Source organism: Pteropus vampyrus, unplaced genomic scaffold (assembly GCF_000151845.1).
Source record: "Pteropus vampyrus isolate Shadow unplaced genomic scaffold, Pvam_2.0 Scaffold1000003974, whole genome shotgun sequence".
Lineage (NCBI taxonomy): Eukaryota > Metazoa > Chordata > Mammalia > Chiroptera > Pteropodidae > Pteropus > Pteropus vampyrus.
This window is the reverse complement of record NW_011918376.1, coordinates 16,700-35,192: the sequence shown is the minus strand read 5'-3', so window position 1 is coordinate 35,192 and position 18,493 is coordinate 16,700. Positions and strand designations below refer to the sequence as shown.

General features: G+C 42.4%; 3 protein-coding genes across 3 annotated transcripts; all 3 read left to right on the top strand.

The window, feature by feature from the left end:
- Nucleotides 1-3,932: 3,932 nt before the first annotated feature.
- LOC105311434 (zinc finger protein 658-like) lies at nt 3,933-7,241 on the top strand. The gene is made up of 2 exons (XM_023527108.1): nt 3,933-4,649; nt 5,045-7,241. The coding sequence occupies exons 1-2, from the start codon at nt 4,604-4,606 to the stop codon at nt 5,557-5,559; spliced, it is 561 nt and encodes a 186-aa protein (XP_023382876.1). The 5' UTR covers nt 3,933-4,603; the 3' UTR covers nt 5,560-7,241.
- Nucleotides 5,594-7,241, top strand: LOC111735601 (zinc finger protein 658B-like). The gene is made up of 2 exons (XM_023527109.1): nt 5,594-5,644; nt 5,806-7,241. Exons 1-2 carry the CDS (start codon nt 5,594-5,596, stop codon nt 7,066-7,068), a joined length of 1,314 nt encoding a protein of 437 aa, XP_023382877.1. The 3' UTR covers nt 7,069-7,241.
- A 312-nt stretch (nt 7,242-7,553) lies between these two features.
- On the top strand, nt 7,554-14,913 carry LOC105311433 (spermatogenesis-associated protein 31A6-like). The gene is made up of 4 exons (XM_023527107.1): nt 7,554-9,248; nt 9,983-10,040; nt 10,646-10,706; nt 10,947-14,913. The coding sequence occupies exons 1-4, from the start codon at nt 9,063-9,065 to the stop codon at nt 14,872-14,874; spliced, it is 4,233 nt and encodes a 1,410-aa protein (XP_023382875.1). The 5' UTR covers nt 7,554-9,062; the 3' UTR covers nt 14,875-14,913.
- Nucleotides 14,914-18,493: the final 3,580 nt, after the last annotated feature.

Sequence of the window (18,493 nt, the reverse complement as noted above, 5' to 3'; positions counted from 1 at the left end):
CTTGTAGGGAATTGATTTTTTTTTCTCATCAACGTTGTAACTAAATGACATTTAATGAAAGGAATTTATTTGAGGACCTGCTGTACCTCATCTGATGAAATATAAATCCTGTGGCATATTTAATAAATATGGCTATAGAAGATATAAATGATATTTGTATTAAAGTGGACCACATAGTTGCATATGTGTATGCTGAAATTAAAGGACAAGCCTTTCAAGTTCCCTTGGAATTATCATAAGACAGTGAAAATATAGTTTTATTCTAAACACCAATAAATTCAACTAATTAGAATCACCACAAATAATATTCTCTCAACATAGTTCGATAAATGTAGAAAGCAATGATGAAATGAGTAGACAAAAAACCTTGATATGGAACTTTGTAAAATTATCTCTATTAAACAGTATATTAAGAAGGAAATCAATTTCAAAATTGCATGACATTTAGAAAGTAATAAAAATAAATGTGCATACTAGAAACTTTTAGTTATAGCTGAATTAGCGAACAGAGGTAATTTGTAGTCTCATTTATATTAAGAAACTAATCAAGAGCAATAACAAAAATATAATAATGAATTTAAAAGTGAAATTTAAAATTGATCAACTGGAAGACAAATTATAGACTATATCTTAGAATAAAGCAATGAAATGGCTGCAACTTTAGTTAATCCTAAAAAAACCAAAAAGCACTTTCCCATAAAAATTCATGTGGAGACATACTTGTAAAGATGTAATATCAAACTAAATCCCTTTAGAAGAGCACTGTGGGAGGACTTGCTTTATTAGATATGAAGGATTTATGTAAAGCTCTGAGTAGTTAAGTAGTTTGCAGCTGGAGGTGGGATAGTTTAATAAATTAGTGAAACAAAAAGTTCAGGGAAACAAATATGATCCATAGACAATTGGTTTTGACATGTCCACTGTCCTATCAGAACAGTGGGTAAAGAATCCTGAGGTAAACTTATGGGTCAAAACAAAAAATCGGATTCAGGTGGCTTAGAGCAGAACTAGATATAGTCTATGTGATGTTAAGGAAAACATGTTCATAACTGTGCTTAGGAAAAGAATAAGATAGAAAGCATTAAATGAGAATGATGGCATAAACATTCTTTCCTATTCACTAACTACAGTTAAATACTTAAAATTATACATAAAAAACCAATAAGATTCTGAAAGATGGAAAGAAGAATGAAGATGAGGTAGTATTGCTGGCACTTAATGGAATACAGGGTGGTTAGTACAAGCAGAAGGCCAGTGAGAGTCCGATCTCGCAACCCTGCCCAGTGTTAACCTTCTCTATCTCCCATGGGTTTCAGTGGAGGTTTAGTGGGGAACCTCTCCCCACTTGACAGTAGTGAGCTGCGCTCTACTTCTGTTGGCATGGTTTCGGCTGAAACTGAACATTAACATTAATAAAGTACAATTTTTAATTTTCCGTAAGGACTATGCTTTTGTCATCCTGTCTAGAAATGTCAGAACTCTTAACAGATTTATTCCTGTGATTTTTTTTTCCTAGAAATTTTTAAATTTCACATTTTACACTTTGTGTTCCATTCGGTATTAATTTTTATAGAAAGTATGAGTTATATGTCAAGTTAAAATTTTTGAAAAGGGAGTCCAGTTATTCTAGCAGCGTTTGTTGAAAAGATTATCATTTCTCCTTTGAGTAACATTTGCATGATCCTAGAAAACAGATGAGTGTATATTTGCATTGCATTTCAGTATGTGTGTGTCTAAGATTGCATTCTATATGTCTGAGATTGCATATTTCTGGCGTCTCTATTTATCTCCATATCTTTCCTTATGCGAATACCATGTTAACTTTCTTACACTAGCTTTTTAATTTTTGACATCAGGTAGTACTGAATCCACCGGAATTTGATGAATCCACCGGAATTTGATGTTCAGATGACTTTATGAATTTTAAAACAAGCTTCTGATATTTATAAAAATGCATTGACTATAAATCAAACAAAATCAGCATAAAAAATATAGTTTTCTAATTCCTAAATAACATGTACCTCTCTATTTAGAATTCTTTGATTTCTTTCATCAATAGTTTTTAGCATACAGATACCAAGTGGCGTGTATTGGTGCTATGGTAAATTATGTTGTGTATTTGATTTCAAATTCCAGTTGATTATTATTTGTATATTATTGGCTTTCATGTATTGGCTTTGTATTTTGCCTTTGCTGAAAACACTTATTAGTTCAAGGAGCTTTTTTAAAGATCATTTTGTGATTTTTCTGTGTAGGCTTACTCTGTATCTTTCATTTTCATTCTTGCCTTATTGCATTAGTTGACACTTACATTGCTGTCTTGAGTAGAAGTGCTGAGAGTAAACCCCCTTGTCTTTTCCTGAGTCTTAGGGTTAAAGCATTCAGGCTCTCACTCTTAGATGTGATGTTACCTGTAGGCTTTTCGTGGATTCCTTTTATTAGGTTGATGAATGGATTTTGAATTTAGTGAATTTTTTTTTTCTGTAATTGATGTGATTGTGGTTTTAATCTTTAGACAATGAATATGGTGAATCACATTGATTGATTTTTTTGAATGTTGCAACAGTTTGCATTCTTGGGATGAATCTCACTTGGTCCTGATTTATTATTTATTTTAATATAGCACTGTGTCCTTTTGCTTACTGTTTTTCAGTAGTTTTACATTTATGTTATGAGGAATATTACATAGGGTTTCTTTCTTGAATTGTCTTTGGTTTTGTTATGAAGATAATACAGGCCTCATAAAATGACTTAGGAAATATTCCCACATCTTGCATTTTCTTGAAGAGATTATGTAAAATTGGTATTATTTCGTCTTTCAATGTTTGGTAAAATTCACTAGTTAACACCATCTAGTCCTAGAGCTGCTTTTTCAATTACATATTTCTTGACCACATATTCAATTTCTTAAATAGATCTATTTGGCTTATTTCTTCTTCATGAGAGAGTTTAGTAGTTTTTTGTTCTCAAGGAATGTGTACATTTTATGTAAATTATCAACTTTATGGGCATCGAATTTCTCTTAATATTCTTTATTATCTTTTTAATGCCTATTATGTTGGTAGTTATATTTTCTTTTGCATTTATTTCTGATACTGAGAATGTGTCTTCTCGATTTTCCTCCACTGGCTTTTTATTATTTAAAAATCTTTTCAAAGAAGTAAGCTTTGGTTTGAGTGTTTTCAATTTCATTGTATCCTCTGATCTTTATTATTTTCTATCTTTTGCTTTCTTTATATTTCACTTCTCTTCATATAGTTTCTCAAAGCTTAGGTAACTGGTTTAAGGTCTTTTTTTCCTCAATGTATATAATTTTAAACTATAAATTTATCTCTATAAACTACAAAATTATCTGAGTACTACTTTAGCTGTATTTCATAAATTTCTATAGTTTGAACAGTTTTAGATTTCATTTACTTAAAAATATCTTACTTTTTTCTGAGATGTCTTCATTGACCCATGGTTTAATTGAAAGTATATTAATTTACAAACATGTTTTATTTTTCCAAATAATTTTGCGCACCTGATTTCCAGCATAATTTCTTGATGGCTTGAGATCACACTGTATATGATTTCTCTTCTTTTATAAATATTTGTTTTATAGCCCAGAATATGATCTGTCTTTATGAACACTCAAATGCATTTGACAATAATGTGAATTCAGCTGCTTTTTAATATATTGTGTCTTTGGTTTTTCAGGGTATGGTTTTCACAAGTACTGCTTCATCTCTTCTAGTTGTAATATTGGGCCTACTGTGTATTCCTGCCTTTTTTTTTTTCTATACTTCTTTTTTTTCTTTTTTTTCCCTCCTACCTGCTCTGAGTTAGCCATGAGTACCCTAAAGCAACAGATTTGTTCCTCTTGCTTATGCAGATTTTATAGAGTAGATAGGAATATGTTTCCAGGTGGAATTTTGGCAATGCCTGCTGTTAACCATGTCTAAGAATTCCTTTTGAATGGGAATTTCTCAGGATTCTTCATGACCATTTCTATGCGCTCTTGCTGTGGCTCGTGGCGGAAAATTTTGCAAGAGTGTTCACATCCTTTATATTTATGGCAGAACCACAGAGAAGAATCTTGTCTTCTTTTTTCTTTTTCTTTTTTCTTTTTTTTTCTTTTTTGGAAGTAGGGAGGCTTGAGTATAGTGGATATTGTCAGAACAGTTCTTTGTTAGACCATCTTTTCCTCAGATCGTTGGCTAGAAGGAACAGGCTTTTCTTGGAACTTTTTTAGTCTCCGCCTATTGTTGACTTTGGTTTGCAGGCTTTTCCAGCAGGCCAGCACGCAGAAAGAAAATCTTGGAATTCTCTGTAGTGCCATTTCTTAAGTCCTAAAGTCCACCTTTCCATTTTGTAGCATCTTCATTTGTTTGTTAATTTTTTTTTTCATCTTGGCCAGCACTGAATATAATAGCTGTTTTTTGTTTAAACGATATGGATGAGGAGAGTGTGTGTGTCTGTTTCTGTGCATGAATTACTAATCTTTTGAAAATTACCAGAAACAATACAATATATAACAAAACGTGGCCTTAAGCTCCTTATGAGAAATATAAGGTTCATAAGATACTTTCAATTTTTCTCATTTTAGGATATTATAAGGTTGATGTCCACATTGAGGGGAATCAGGAAAAACAAGAGAAACCATTGTGGCAAGTAATATTCATTGATAACAAAACACTGAATAAAGAAGGTCAGAAAGTTTTAGGAAAACGAATTAACTTGGATTCGATTCCAGATTTTTCAGGAAAAATGCCTTGTAAATGTGACTCATGTAGAACGAGTTTACCATTTGTTTCTGAATTAATTATTAGTGATAGAAATTGTTCCAGAAAGAAGGCCAATTACATGAATGTCTGTGAAAAGTTACAGTTTGTTATTAATCATGAGAAAACTCATACTGGAGAGAGGTCTTACAAATATAATAAAAACGTGAAAGCTTTCAGTCTTAGGCAGGATCATCAGAAAATTCAAACTCTGGAGCAATCTTCTGAATGTAGTGAGTTTGGAAAAGTTTCACACGATGAGACTGTTGTCTGTGTTACAGCTCAGAGTTCTCTAATAGGAGAAGAATCTTGTCAGGATTGTGAATTTAAGAAAAACTGTGACAAAGCAACTCTCTTTAACCACGCGAGAACCGGCACAAAGGAGAAATGCTTTGATCTTAATGAATGTAGTAGATCCTGTGACAAAACCACCACTGCGAAATACAATCAAGTTCACATGGTTATGATGCACTATGAATGTAATAAAAATGAAAATAACTTCAGTAACAATTCACCCCTTACTCAACCTCAGAGAGCTCCTCCAGGACAGGCTTTTGAAAGAAGTAAATGTGAAGAAAACTTGAGCCAGAGCTCAGCCCAGAAAACACCAACTGGAGATATGTACTGTGTTTTTAATGGATGTTCAAATGCCTTCTTCCAGGAATTAGACCTTAGAGTATATCAGAGAACTCAAACAGAAGAGAAATTCTGCAAATTTGATAAATATGGAGAATTCTTGCATCAAAACTCACCCCTCAGTGTACATCAGGAAAGTACCACAGGAGAGGAGTCATGAGAAAGTAATAAATGCAGGAGATTATTTTACAAGAATGCACACCTCATTCAGCATCAGAGGACCTGCTCAGGGGAAAAAACTCAAGGCAATGAATGCGGGAAATCCTTTTGTTCAAATTCACACCCTATTCATTATCCTGGAACTCATATGGGCGTTAATCTCTATGCATGTAATGAATGTGGGAAAACTTTTTGTCAGACATCAAACCTCAGTGAACATGTGATAGTTCATAAGGAGAAGCCTTAGGATAACAATGGATGTGGGAAATCTTACAAGAACTCTGCTGTCTTAGTACACCACAGAACACACACAGGGATAAAACCCTATCAAACTAATGACTATGGGAAATCGTTCTCCAAAATTGCACAGCTCAAAGAACATGAGAGAATTCACAGTGGGGAGAAACCCTATGAATGTATTGAATGTGGGAAAACTTTCTCTAACAAGACCCACCTCAGTGTACATCAGAGAATTCATACAGGGGAGAAACCCTATGAGTGTAATGAATGTGGGAAAACTTTTGCTGATAATTCAACCTTCAAAGCGCATCACAGAATTCACACAGGGGAGAAACCCTATGAGTGTAATGAATGTGGGAGGTCTTTTGCCTATATATCTGTTCTCAGAACACATCAGAGAATTCACACAGGGGAGAAACCCTATAAACGTACTGACTGCGGGAGATCTTTCGCCCATTATTCAGCCCTCAGAGCACATCACAGAATCCACACAGGTGAGAAACCCTATAAATGTAATGGCTGTGAGAAAACTTTCACCCGTGATTCAGTCCTCAGGATACATCAGAGAATTCACACTGGGGAGAAACCTTATAAATGCAGTGAATGTGGGAAAGCTTTTGTCAATAGTTCATCCCTCAAAATACATCAGAGAATTCACACAGGCGAGAAACCCTATGAATGTAATGACTGTGGGAGATCTTTTGTTGATAATTCAGCCCTCAGAGCACATCAGAGACTTCACACAGGTGAGAAGCCTTATAAATGTAATGGCTGTGAGAGAACTTTCACCCGCAATTTAGCCCTCAAAGCACATCAGAGAATTCACACCAGGGAGAAACCCTGTGAATGTAGTGAATGTGGGAAAACTTTCTCCAAGAAATCATACCTCAGTGGACATGAGAGAATTCACAAAGGGGAAAAACCTTATGAATGTAATGAGTGTGGGAAAATATTTTTCTATAAAGCAGTTCTCATAGTCCATCAAAGAATTCACACAGGAGAAATACCCTATGAATGTAACGAATGTGGGAAAACCTTCTCCCAGAAATCAAACCTCAGTAGACATGAGAGGGTTCACAAAGGAGAAAAACCTTATGAATGTCATGAATGTGGAAAAACTTTTTCTCAGAAGGCAACCCTCAGTATGCATCAGGGAATTCACACAGGGGAGAACCCCTATAAATGTAACGAGTGTCGGAAGACTTTCTCTAGTACTTCAAACCTCCGAGCACATCTGAGGTCTTGCACAGGGGAGAAACCCTATGAATGAAATGAATGTGGAAAAAGTTTCTCTCTGAAGTCATATGTTAGTGCACATCAGAGAATTCATACAGGGGAGAAACCTTATGAATGTAATACAGGTGGATGTTTATTTAGTCAAATCTTATGTAATTTACACTCTCCTTTGTTATTATAATAAAAATCTTCCATACTTTGTCCAAACATATTGAAAATAATGGAGAAAATATACATGGCAAATATAAATACAAGACTAAAGCTCAAATTTTGATAAAAGTTTGATAAAAGTAATATATTCTTACTTTAAGGTAAGGAGGAAGAGACTGAGGACCTTAGAAGCAATAGTAGATGCAGAAGATGTGAATGTGTTTATTCATAACAATACCATCAAATAAACTCAAGTGCTCTTGTTCCCACTAAAGCTGTATTAAAAACATTATGACCAGCAAGCAGGGGACACACATTACTTTTAAGTGCACCTGGAGTGTTAAGACAGATTTCCCATGTGAACTCAGTGAATCCTTATGACTGCTGCTGAGGGGATGCAGAATTAACCATAAGGGAATTCTGTATAGGACTCAAAGCTATCTCTATATGCTTCAGGCTGGACTTGGGGTCGCAGGGGTCTGGAGAGGAGGGCGGGGGAAGGCAGAGCACACTCAGAAAAGAAGAATATGAATGAAACACGCTAGGGATATCTGAAGAGACTGCTCAAGACCTGAATTAGCTCCAGGCTTTGAATCCTAGTCTCACCCTCCACCCTACAGACCTTAAGAGTTGGTACCTTAGCTCACCTTAACCCATTCCTGGCTTCTGGGTGTAGCACATGTGCATATGTATAAATATTTGTGTTTCTCCCAAAATTTCTATGCTAAAATCCTAATCTTAAAAATGATAGGAGGTGGGGCCTTTGGGTGGTGCTTATAGACCCTCATTAATGGGATTGGTGTCTTATAAACGAGGCACCAGAGAGATCTCTAGCCCCCTCCCACCATGTGAGGACACAGCGAGAAGGTGCTGGCTACCAACCAGGAAGAGGGCCCTCACCAGAAAGTGACTTGCTAGCACCTGATCTTGGACTTCTCAGCCTCCAGAACTATGAGAAGTAAATTTCTATTGTTTCTAATCGACCCAGTCTTTGGTATTTTATTATAGCAACTTTAATGGACTAAGACGTATTTCAAAACTTACGTGGAGAGTAAGAACTATCTTCATTTTGGCAAATACAAAGTTGGGTCAAGTCAACGAATAAAAAAATCTTAAGTAGAAAATTATGGATTATTGGATTTGAAAATACTGAATTGGTTTGTAAAAGGATGAGTGTGTGTGTGTTAATGTCCCAAAAGTCTTTGTGCAGTTGAAAGCTTTACGAACTCCAAAATTATAAATGATCCAAATTTATAAAGTTATCATTTAAAGGCTTAATTACATATAATTCTTTCATATTTAGATCTTTGAATTTGAATAATACATTTTTAATTTTTTGTATATAGGTCTCTCTGATTGAAAATGTGACAAAACAAACACTATTTAAAATTCACACAACTAAGTAAGTGTAAAAGTTCTGTGTCTGGGTTTATACAAGACAAAAAACATTATGTGGGGAAGCTGGAGCTGAGGAAATAGCCAAATTTTCCCCAGGAAATAGCCAAATTTTCAGAATCAACTTCAGATTTTCAAGGATTATGGAATTGGTGGGCCTCGAGTCAAGATCTCTAAGGGGCAATGGAACTAGGTGACATCTGGTTCCCACATGAAATTAAGAGAAAATCATCTAAGGTCTCTGACAGATTGAGAGTAGAGCTGGAATGAGAGATCTAGAAGGCCCAGAAGGGTGCAGAGGTACATGTAGCTGGATGGTGAGAGAAGGGCAGTAGTTCAGCCTCCTCTTCTTATTGTCCCCTCCCCGCCCTCAGGAACCTTTGTGACTAGGCCACAGCTCTGTGATGTGGGTGGGCCTGGGGTTCTGCTCCCAAGTGAACTTCCAGTGCTCAGTTGCCAGAAGGCAGCAGTGATATTCACATCATGGAAAATCCTCTCTCTTCTCTGAAGAGCATTATTGACACATGGATAAGCCTCAGTTTCACTCCCTGGGTGATTGATACCATCCTCGCCTTCCTGTGTGGACTGGGGCTCTTCCTCCTGTTACTCTTCTGCTTCCAGAGTAATCCATCTATACCACCACCTAGGAAACATAGAAACATCAGGAAGGTAAGGAACCCTTGGCCCAGACCCAGCACAGCTGATCTTTTTTCTTATTATTTCACCTTTTCTGAATCACCTAGAGAAAATGGTGAGACGGGAATTCTTGGGAATGAATAGAACATCACGTTCTAGGAACAAGCCAGGCCGAGCAGGGGTTAGAGTGAGCACACGGATTTTGATCTGAAGATCTTGGATCAGGAGTCCAGGTGTGGTGGAGGGCTCCAGGGCACAGTCCCAGATGCAGTGACCAATGATCAAGGACTGGATACTAAGTAAGAGTTGGATCTCTACAGAGTGACAGGCCCCTGAGCACTAGTTCACCAACTGCTTTCCCATGGCAGGTGTCTAAGTCGAGCCTCTCCTCTGTTGGGGCTGATCCGAGATCAGTGCCGAGCCACTGAGTGTCTCTGAGCAAAGGCTGGAGTGGGGCTCTGGCCTGGGAAACCAGAGTCCTACCTGACTGAGCTCAGAGGGGCCTGTAGTTCTGAGAATGTGTGTTTTTTTCTTTTTCTTGAGCAAGAAATCCATGGTGGGTCTCATCAAGATTCTTTTTTCCATTCATCCAAGAAGAAAAGCAAAATATTTTATCTGCTTTACAAAAAAAATAAAAGGGGAAAAATTAGAGAGTCTCATTAATTAAATGTAGAAAGTCACTTTGTTCATGAACACTGAGCTTCTGTAGCTTGTCTAGAGACAGGAGAGTAAGAATGAGTCTAGCTCCTCACATTTTCTTGTCTCAGCATTCGGTGGAGCCAAAGAGGAAGAGAAAGATCAGGAAGAAAAGTAGAGCTTCGAAAGGTGAGTTTCTGCCCCTCAGCCCTGTGCCAAGGGGTTTGCCCCCCACCTGTCTGGTCCCTGAGGGTCCAGGTCCAGGTCTCCAAGGATGCCAGCAGCGGAGCCTGTTTCACAGGAAACAGAGCCATCGGGAAGGCTCTTGGGAAGGAAATTAAAATCCAGATACATCCCAGAATTGTATACTGAATGAAGCATCTGAGAGCCTGGAAATGGGTGTCACCCAGCAGGGGCATTTGGACTGTCGTAGATCAACAGTATCTGACTGAAAGGTGAGAACCCACCCCCCACCCCTCCGCCAGGTCCACCTTTGAACAAGTTGTTTATCATCACTCAGTTTCCTCTGTAAGGTGCCCCCTGACCTCTTGCTCCCCTATGGGGCAGTTGTGAGGTCCGCAGTGGGTAATAGATGTGGAAGCACTTTGTAAAAGAAAAAGTTTTACCCTTCTTGAGCCTTGTGATCACTGTCAGGAATTGTTATCCTTGACCTGGATGCTTGGGCTCCAGAGATCTCCCTTCAAAGTGCCTCCCCTAAAGGGCCATTACCCTAGCCTCCTGTAAGACCCCTAAGGCCCTGCCTTAACCACATGACCCGGTCTCCTGATTTCCAGCTTGCAGAGATTGCCTGCAAGAACTGGAAGAGGCTCAGAGCCTGATTTCTCTTCTGCAAAGGTAAAGAATCTTCCCCTTCTCTCGGGTCCACCACCCTCTGGGCTGCTGGACACCTCGAACTGACATGGAAGGGAGGGCAATGGGGTATGGGTGTGGCTACAGCCCTGGGGTGACAGACAGCAGGAGCACTGTGGAATAAATGTCGGGGATGGGGAGGACCCTAGGCACCAGGTGCCTACCCTGCAGGATCTCCTGGCCCCACGTGCCCCTGGCTGCAGCTTGTGCCTCCGTGTCCTGCAGCCACCTGGGAAGGCTCCCTGACAAAGGCAGCTTTTGTCAGAGCTCAGGTCAAGAAGCCACTGGTGAGGCGTGCAAAGCAGTTCCTGAGGGAGCCCGCCAGCCCTGTGCAGAGCCTGTGGAAGATGCTGCTTCCGTCATGTCCCCGTTGGCTTCCCCAGCTCCTCCGACTGAACGCCTGCTACCTCTGGCCTCTGCCCTGTCACAAAGTCCTACTACCTCTTCAATTTCTATTCATTCACATTCATCCCTGAGTGGCTCTCAGCCACTAGAGCCTTTCTTTCCGCTGGACGACCTTTCACCACGGCCACTTGCACTTTCCCCTTCTACCTCATGCCTCCATGATTCGGAGGCCCACTTTCCACCTCCAACAGCCTCCTCTGCACCACCACTGTCAGACTCCACTATGACACCTCCTCAGTGTGACTTGATGGCACTCCCACTCAGGACCATCCCACAAAGCTCATCTCCACACACACCTTTGTCAGCTTCTCCTGTCGCAGTCCCAGCCATCTCAGGCCTTGACTACTCAAGCTGTTCCATTTTAACCCCGTCTCAGTGGCAGGCAGCTGCCAAAGCCTTGTGCCTCTCAAACTCATCACAGTGCAAATCCCAACAAGAGCACCTGTCCCACCACTCACAAGAGGCCTTGCTCAGGAGAGACTCCACAGAAAGAATGGTAGAGGCTGTTAGCCCCTCCTTACTCGAATCCGATGACCAGAATCTCCTGGAGATACAAGTCACAGAGAGAATCAAGATAAAGATTTCGAAGGAAAAAGGCAAAGACAGATTATATCCAAAACAAATGAGCCCAGACTACCACCTGAATTCTTTGGGGAAAATGTTGCCATCACTAGGTGCTGAGCAGGACACCACAATCCCCCAACCCTTCTGGACCGCGAAAGATAAGCCAGAGCAACTGCCTAGTCCTCAGCAGCTCTCATATCCTAAGGTCTTGGGGGACCATCTACAGCAAAAATACAACCAGCTTTTTTGGGGTCTCTCCTCTCTGCACAGCGAATCCCCGGTGGCTACTGCCTGGATCTCTGAGAATTCTTCCACACTACAGTCTCCCTCATTCTTATTCAATGGAATCTCAAATGCCTGCCCAATTCATCTGCAGGCTAAACTACCTCCACTGCTTTCCCATTCCCAGCCCCTGCCCCAGCTGGAGTTCCAACCTCAAGCCTTGATTCCAACGATGCTGCAATTACAGGCCCCACCTCTGGCTCAGGCCCAGGCCCATTTCCAATCTCCTGTACAAATCCTAGGACCTTCTTCTCCATCCCAGATTAGAGCCTGTGGTGTGTCTTGCCCGACAGCCCGGAATGAGCTAAAATCTCTCACCTCAATTGAGATTCAAAATACAGAATGGCCCTTGTTGCCGAAGCAACTAGAAAGTGGGTGGGCTCCGCCGTCTGTGATCGAAAGATCTCAGGAAGTCTTTAATATCTTCACTCCCAACCTTCCTGAGGACAGCTGGGTGGGCTCCATCCTTCCCGAGAATATTCCAGTCAGTCCAGAGCTCCGGAAGCAACTGGAGCAACACCTCCAAAAATGGCTTATCCAAAACCGCTGGGAGCTACCTCGGAAGATACAAGAATCTCTGGAACTAAGGCAGCTTCAGAGCGAATTACCAGGGAAATGTCCGGTAAAGGACAAGCATGGGGCCTCACGGCCCTCTTCCTTCACAGGTGAAAGCAGCAAGGATCCGCAGAAGGTGGGGTTCCAGCTAAAGCAAGACATGAGCAAGGTCCCTAAAAACCTCTCCAGGTCCTCCGAGAGGCCTATAGTGGCATTTCAGGAAGTAGACTCTGAAGGGTCAGAAAATGACTGGATGCTTTTAAGAAAGGACTTGACAAGGGGTTTGCCGAGGAGCTTAGACAAAAATCTAGAAAACATCCCAAAAGGCCATTTAGGCAGGAATTGGGGGCAAACCAGTGAGGGTTTAATCCCCGTGAGTGTGCGTCGATCCTGGCTTGCTGTCAACCATGCTTCTCCCAAGTCCAACGCTCACATGGAAACCAGGAATTTGGGAATCTTAAAGGGTTGGGAACCCTGGGTGAACACCTCCCACAGGGTTTCCTTCCTCGACACAAACACTCAAAAGATGCTGGAAGCACATTTGACAAAGTTTTCGGTGAGGCACATGTGGGGCCTGCCCCTCAAGCTCATCAAGTCCATTAATCACTTTACGTTGAAAAAGGTTCAACCCTCACCCACTCTGCAGTTTGCCTTTCGGCCCTCAGCTCCCTGTGTCCCTGGAGACCACTCGATAGTCCAGCTTGCTGAGGTCCTTGGAAAACTTCCTCAGCCCCATCTGGGAGAGAAAGCGATAGGAGAGGAGTCAGTTCCCACCCTGGAGAGGCCTCTCCTGGCCCCCTTACCTGTGTGTGAGGAAATCCAGAGGGCTCTGGGACAGATCCCACTTGGTGATGACCATGGGACCACAAAGGCCTCTCTGGCTAGACAGGAGGGCAGGTCGCCACCTCAGGCCATCACACTCACCTGGCAGAGTGGGATTGTGGAGTGGGCCATGAAGGACAGCACAGAGCCCAGTCCAGGTTCAACAATGTCCAGGAACGAGCCAGGAGGGAAGAGTGGTCTACATGCCTCACGAGACCCCAGCCATCAGGTAACAGTGCCAGAGATGAACATAGGACCCCAATCTTTGAGGGCCAAGGAAGCCAGGGAGGCAGGGAAGGCCACATTGTCCCCTGCTTTTCAACCAGAGTCTAGAGACATCTTGGGAACCAATGTGCTGACAAAGTCCCAAAACAAAAATGCACATTTGGGTAGTTTAGAGGCTCCAGGGACCAGTAAAAGTCCCCTATACCCTAGAATGACTGTTCTCCAAGATCCAGGAGAGCCACGCCTTAACACAGAGATGGTTAGTGAGTTTAAGTCCAACGTAAAGGTACACTCAGAGAACCTGCCACACGACTGTCCCATACACAAGCCCCTTGCTGCTGACAACTTGGCCTCTCAGGTGCCTCAGTGCCATCCCCAGGGAGTGCCCAATGGAGACAAGCTAGTTTTCCAGATGCTGTGTGGCCTCAAGGCAGCCTCAAGCAGCAGTCCAGAGCAGCAGGAGCCCAGGACCAAAAGATATCAAGGCTTTTGGAAGAATCAGAGCGAGATGTTTGTCCCTACTTATGAGAGAGAGGACTGCAGGTGGCCCAACCCAGGAGAGCATGCAGAAAAGCTCGAGAAATTGGGGACCTGTCAAGACAGGAGTATGAGTTCCTCTGCCCAAGCCAGAAAAACTGTAGGCTCTGTTGGGAAGAAATACCTCCAGCTGCTGCCAGAGAAAAAACAAAGTGTTTTACAAAGCTTCTTCAAAAGAAAAATGAGGATTTTCCCCCATAAAAAATTCCAAGGTCAAGATGCTTTGCAAAAGTGCAAGCCCAAATCAGCCACTGCCCAGAGCCAACAGTCAGTCAAAAGCAGATCAATTCTGGACAGCGAGAATGTGGAGGCTCAGGAGCTCATGACAGCTGTGGGACAGATTCTAGAGAAGAAAATGGCCATTCACCATGGACTTCATGCCACGAAGTTAAAGGAGCACAAACGGGAACACCCAGCCCCAGTATGTGTGTGTGTCTGCTGCCTTCCTTACTCCACAGAGCAAGCGAGAATGATGAATTACACCCCTCACAGTCAGGAGGCTGACTCCAAAGACCAAAATTGTTCTATCAGGGAAAAGCAAGTCAGACCTGCGAAGTCCTTGAAAAGTGTCAGATTCGATGATGAGCAGCTGGAAGTGAGTCGCAACCCATCCCTGGCCCCCAAGAAAACACTGTCTCCAGTCAGTGCCTGCCAGTATAGGCCAAGGATGCCGTGCACGCCAGGCCACCAACCACACTGCCCACGGCATTATCTTTTTCGAGGAAGGGTCTTGCCTGGTCCGTGCTTCACTAACCTTTTCTAGTAGGCAAATATGTCTCCAAGAAAAAAAAAATCAGTCCATGTAGAGAAGCGTTTTCTCATTACTACATTCAAACTATTTACTTTTCCCCAATATATGTTTTTCTCTCATAAAAGGGTGGTGTAGTGACTTCTCCTTGTGCTTGCTAGGTGTGTGCTTTGGCCTCGAAAAGAAAGGGGCATGGACGGAGGCTGATCGTGGCATTGCGAGCTTACTCCTTACCCCAAGTCCCTTCATTGCCCCTGATATTTTCACAATACTTTCATTACTCAAACAACAAAAACTACTCTAAAACAAGACGAAAAAAACCCATAAAAACTCCACTCGAGGATCTGGTTCAACCCATCTTTCTCCTGCTTCCACTCAGCTTTGAAATCGTGCAGCTGTAGGAAATAGGTTTACAGGGGCCTCACAGGGTTGGACATTCCCACTCAGGCTCCAAGAATTGTCAGGAAGTTTTGGAGTGGGGAGTTCAGAAGCAAGAGAAATCTTGCCCCTGGATCTCTTGGGCCCTAAAGGCTCCTTAAGGTCCCTTCTCACTCTAATGAAGGCTGCGATGGGGATGGCCTTGTGAACCCCTCTCAGCTTAGCCTGAATAAAATGTACAGCTCGCCCTCCCCCACCTCTGCCTTTCCCACATGTAGAGACCAGACAGATGGCACTTCCTGCTTTGCGTGTGCGTAGGTGTGAGCCTCAGGGAGGATGATGATGAGGGCTGTGTTCACTCCTGCCACAAATGAATGAATGGTCATGGTCACTGGTGACCTGCCTTTCCCTCTATTAACCCCAGGGGAGGAATTCTGGATGAATGGAACAGGGTGTGACTGTATGTGGGTAACTATCTGACAGTCGGATACCGTGAAATTTGGGTGGGATGTGGGTGAAGAATTGAAAAGGTTGGATCCAAGAAAGGAGGCAAAGTGACACAGAGTGTCCATAAATATGCAGCGACCGAGAAGCCCTGATGTCCCATCATCATCTACAGGTATGGGAGGAGGGAAGGGGAAAGGGCCGCAACCTCTGTCTCCACCTTCTTCAGCTCTGAGATCACAGATATAAAGAAGCCACCTCTAGGGCCAAATCTGCAGAATTAAAGCAAGTCAGGAATGGTTAATTGTCTCCACAATACAGTTTCTAAGCTTGCACATCCTTGCCTCCTGAATTCTAGAAAAGATGACTTAACAACAGGTGGAAAAGCCAGGACTAGAGAACTCAGTGTCACTCCCAGTGTAGTGACCTTTACATAAACACATGGCCCAAGGTCTGCTCCAGGGGAGAGTTGGGGACTTAAAAGGATGAGAGACTGGCCTGCCATCACGTAATAATTCTTATGTGATTCTAGCCTTGCTTATCCCAGAGCCCTGCAGGAGACGAAGACACCACACAGGATTTATCACACGGGAGCGCAGAAGTGACCTGTCCAGAATGGGTGGTGCAGTCCAGGATTGGTCCTCGGCGTGGCCTGCTCCTAGTGTCGCTTGCCTCCTCTCTGGCCCCAAACCACACAGAAAAAAGGGAGACCAGGAACAATCTTTCTAGAGTGATTCTGCACTTTGTGCCACACTTGGCACACAGGGGGCCCAGCTCGGGTGTCCTTGCAGTGGTGGAGAGTCCTGTTCTAGAACAACCCTGATCTGATGACAGCAGGAATGGTCCTGCTCCCACACCTGTCAGGACCCCAACATGTGGGACCAGGACCAGGGTTGAGGGGTGCAGGAGCATAGGCATTCTCATGACACAGGATCTTCCTGGAGCTAGTTCCTGCTTCTGGGATCCTGAGCAGCCACCAGGCTGGGCACAGCAGTGCAGCCTGGACCTGTGGAAGGGTGGGACCCAGGGCAGGAAGTGCCCCAGGTCTTCGAGTGCTTGGGAGAGGGTGTCACACAGCTGAGACCTTGAGCCTGGCTGTGCTCATGGGTCGTCTCAGGCACCGAATGGTGAATTCTGAGAGTCGGGGGGGAGCTGGACATGCACCCCATGCTCCTGTCAGCATAAGTACCAGAGTGACTGGGATGCTGACGGAAGCAGCAGCAGGAAGGGGCAAGTCCCACTGCTCATCTGTTGTTGCTGTCTTTCATAAGGCACAGTAAGGCCAGCTATAGAGGGACCCACACAGGGACCTCTCACATAGAGATGACACACACAGACACCTCCTAACAGAGACCTGTCACACAGAGACCTAACCCCAGACACCTCCCAAAAGAGAACTCTTCACACTGAGGCCTCACAGAGATGCCTCACAACAGACATGTCACAGAGCCACACAACACAGACTTCACAAAGGTACCTCCCAACAGACACCTCTCACAGACACCTTCCAGAGAGACCTCTTGTTGTCCTACAGAGACTTCATAATAAGACCTCCACACAGATTTCACAGACATCCCACAGAGACCACCCATATAGACTTCACCCAGAAACAACACACAGACAGCACATGTGGCCTCACGGAAACCACCTGAGCACCACCCACTGACAATTCCTTCTTAGTGAATGCGCAACTCAGACAACTGACAGCAAAGAGAGGTATTACTTGTGTCCCCTTGAGATCCTCGAGACACTCTGACATTGTCAGGTCAGCATCATACTAAATGGTGTTCTCTACTTGGAGAAATGCTTGGGAATTTTTGTTCTTTTGTAATGTCATTGCCTCAACAAAAAAATAACAAATTCCACATGTAGATTTGCAAAATTAATTATTCTTCAGGTTTTCAGTAGCTTGACCTTCAGAATTCAACATACGGTACATCAAAGACTTTACATGAGGAATAAAACTTCTGTCATTGTCCTGATTGAGCTGAAGACCATTAAAATCTTAGAAACCTCAGGGAAAAACAAAAGCCTTTACTGTGAAGTTGGCTTCAGTAAACATCAAGTAAGATTAGACTAAAATCTTGTATTTTGCTAACTTACATTTTTGAATACATACTGAGTTTGTGTCATAATTTTTTTCTGTGGAAATGTATCAGTTTCAGAATTGAAGATAAAATCTACCTAGAACTAATATACCAAAACTACATTTTATATGTAATATTGTTTTATAGAAAATATATAAGAAAACACTTGCTGTGCACAAATTCACTGAGGAATGTGAAGTTTTAAAGATGGAAGAATGACATCACCAGTATATGTTTGTGGCCAGTTTCTGAGCTATGTGGTACATTTATATGCACCTATGTAATGGAGAACTCATTGTTGAATCTCATAGTCCATCAAAGAATTCACACAGGAGAAAAACCCTATGAATGTAATGAATGTGGGAAAACCTTCTCCCAGAAATCAAACCTCAGTAGACATCAGAGAGCCAGTTTCTGAGCTATGTGGTACATTTATATGAATCTATGTAATGGACAACTCTGGATCTGTTCACTTTCTGTTTTTGAGTGACAATCTCTATCCTTCCTCTGTTGGTGTCCTTCAACTTAATGCTGTTAGATTTTTCCCTGCCTGCTATGTCAGAATGTTGATCTAGCCCTGTTTCTAGGATCTTGTAGATCCATGAGATTTCTCAAGGCTGTGTGTGTAGGTGGAGGGTGGGTAAGGGTGGGAGGGAGGTGGATGCTGATTTTTTAATTTAAAGTTTTCAATTACAATTTTTATTCACTATTTTGTATTTCAGGTG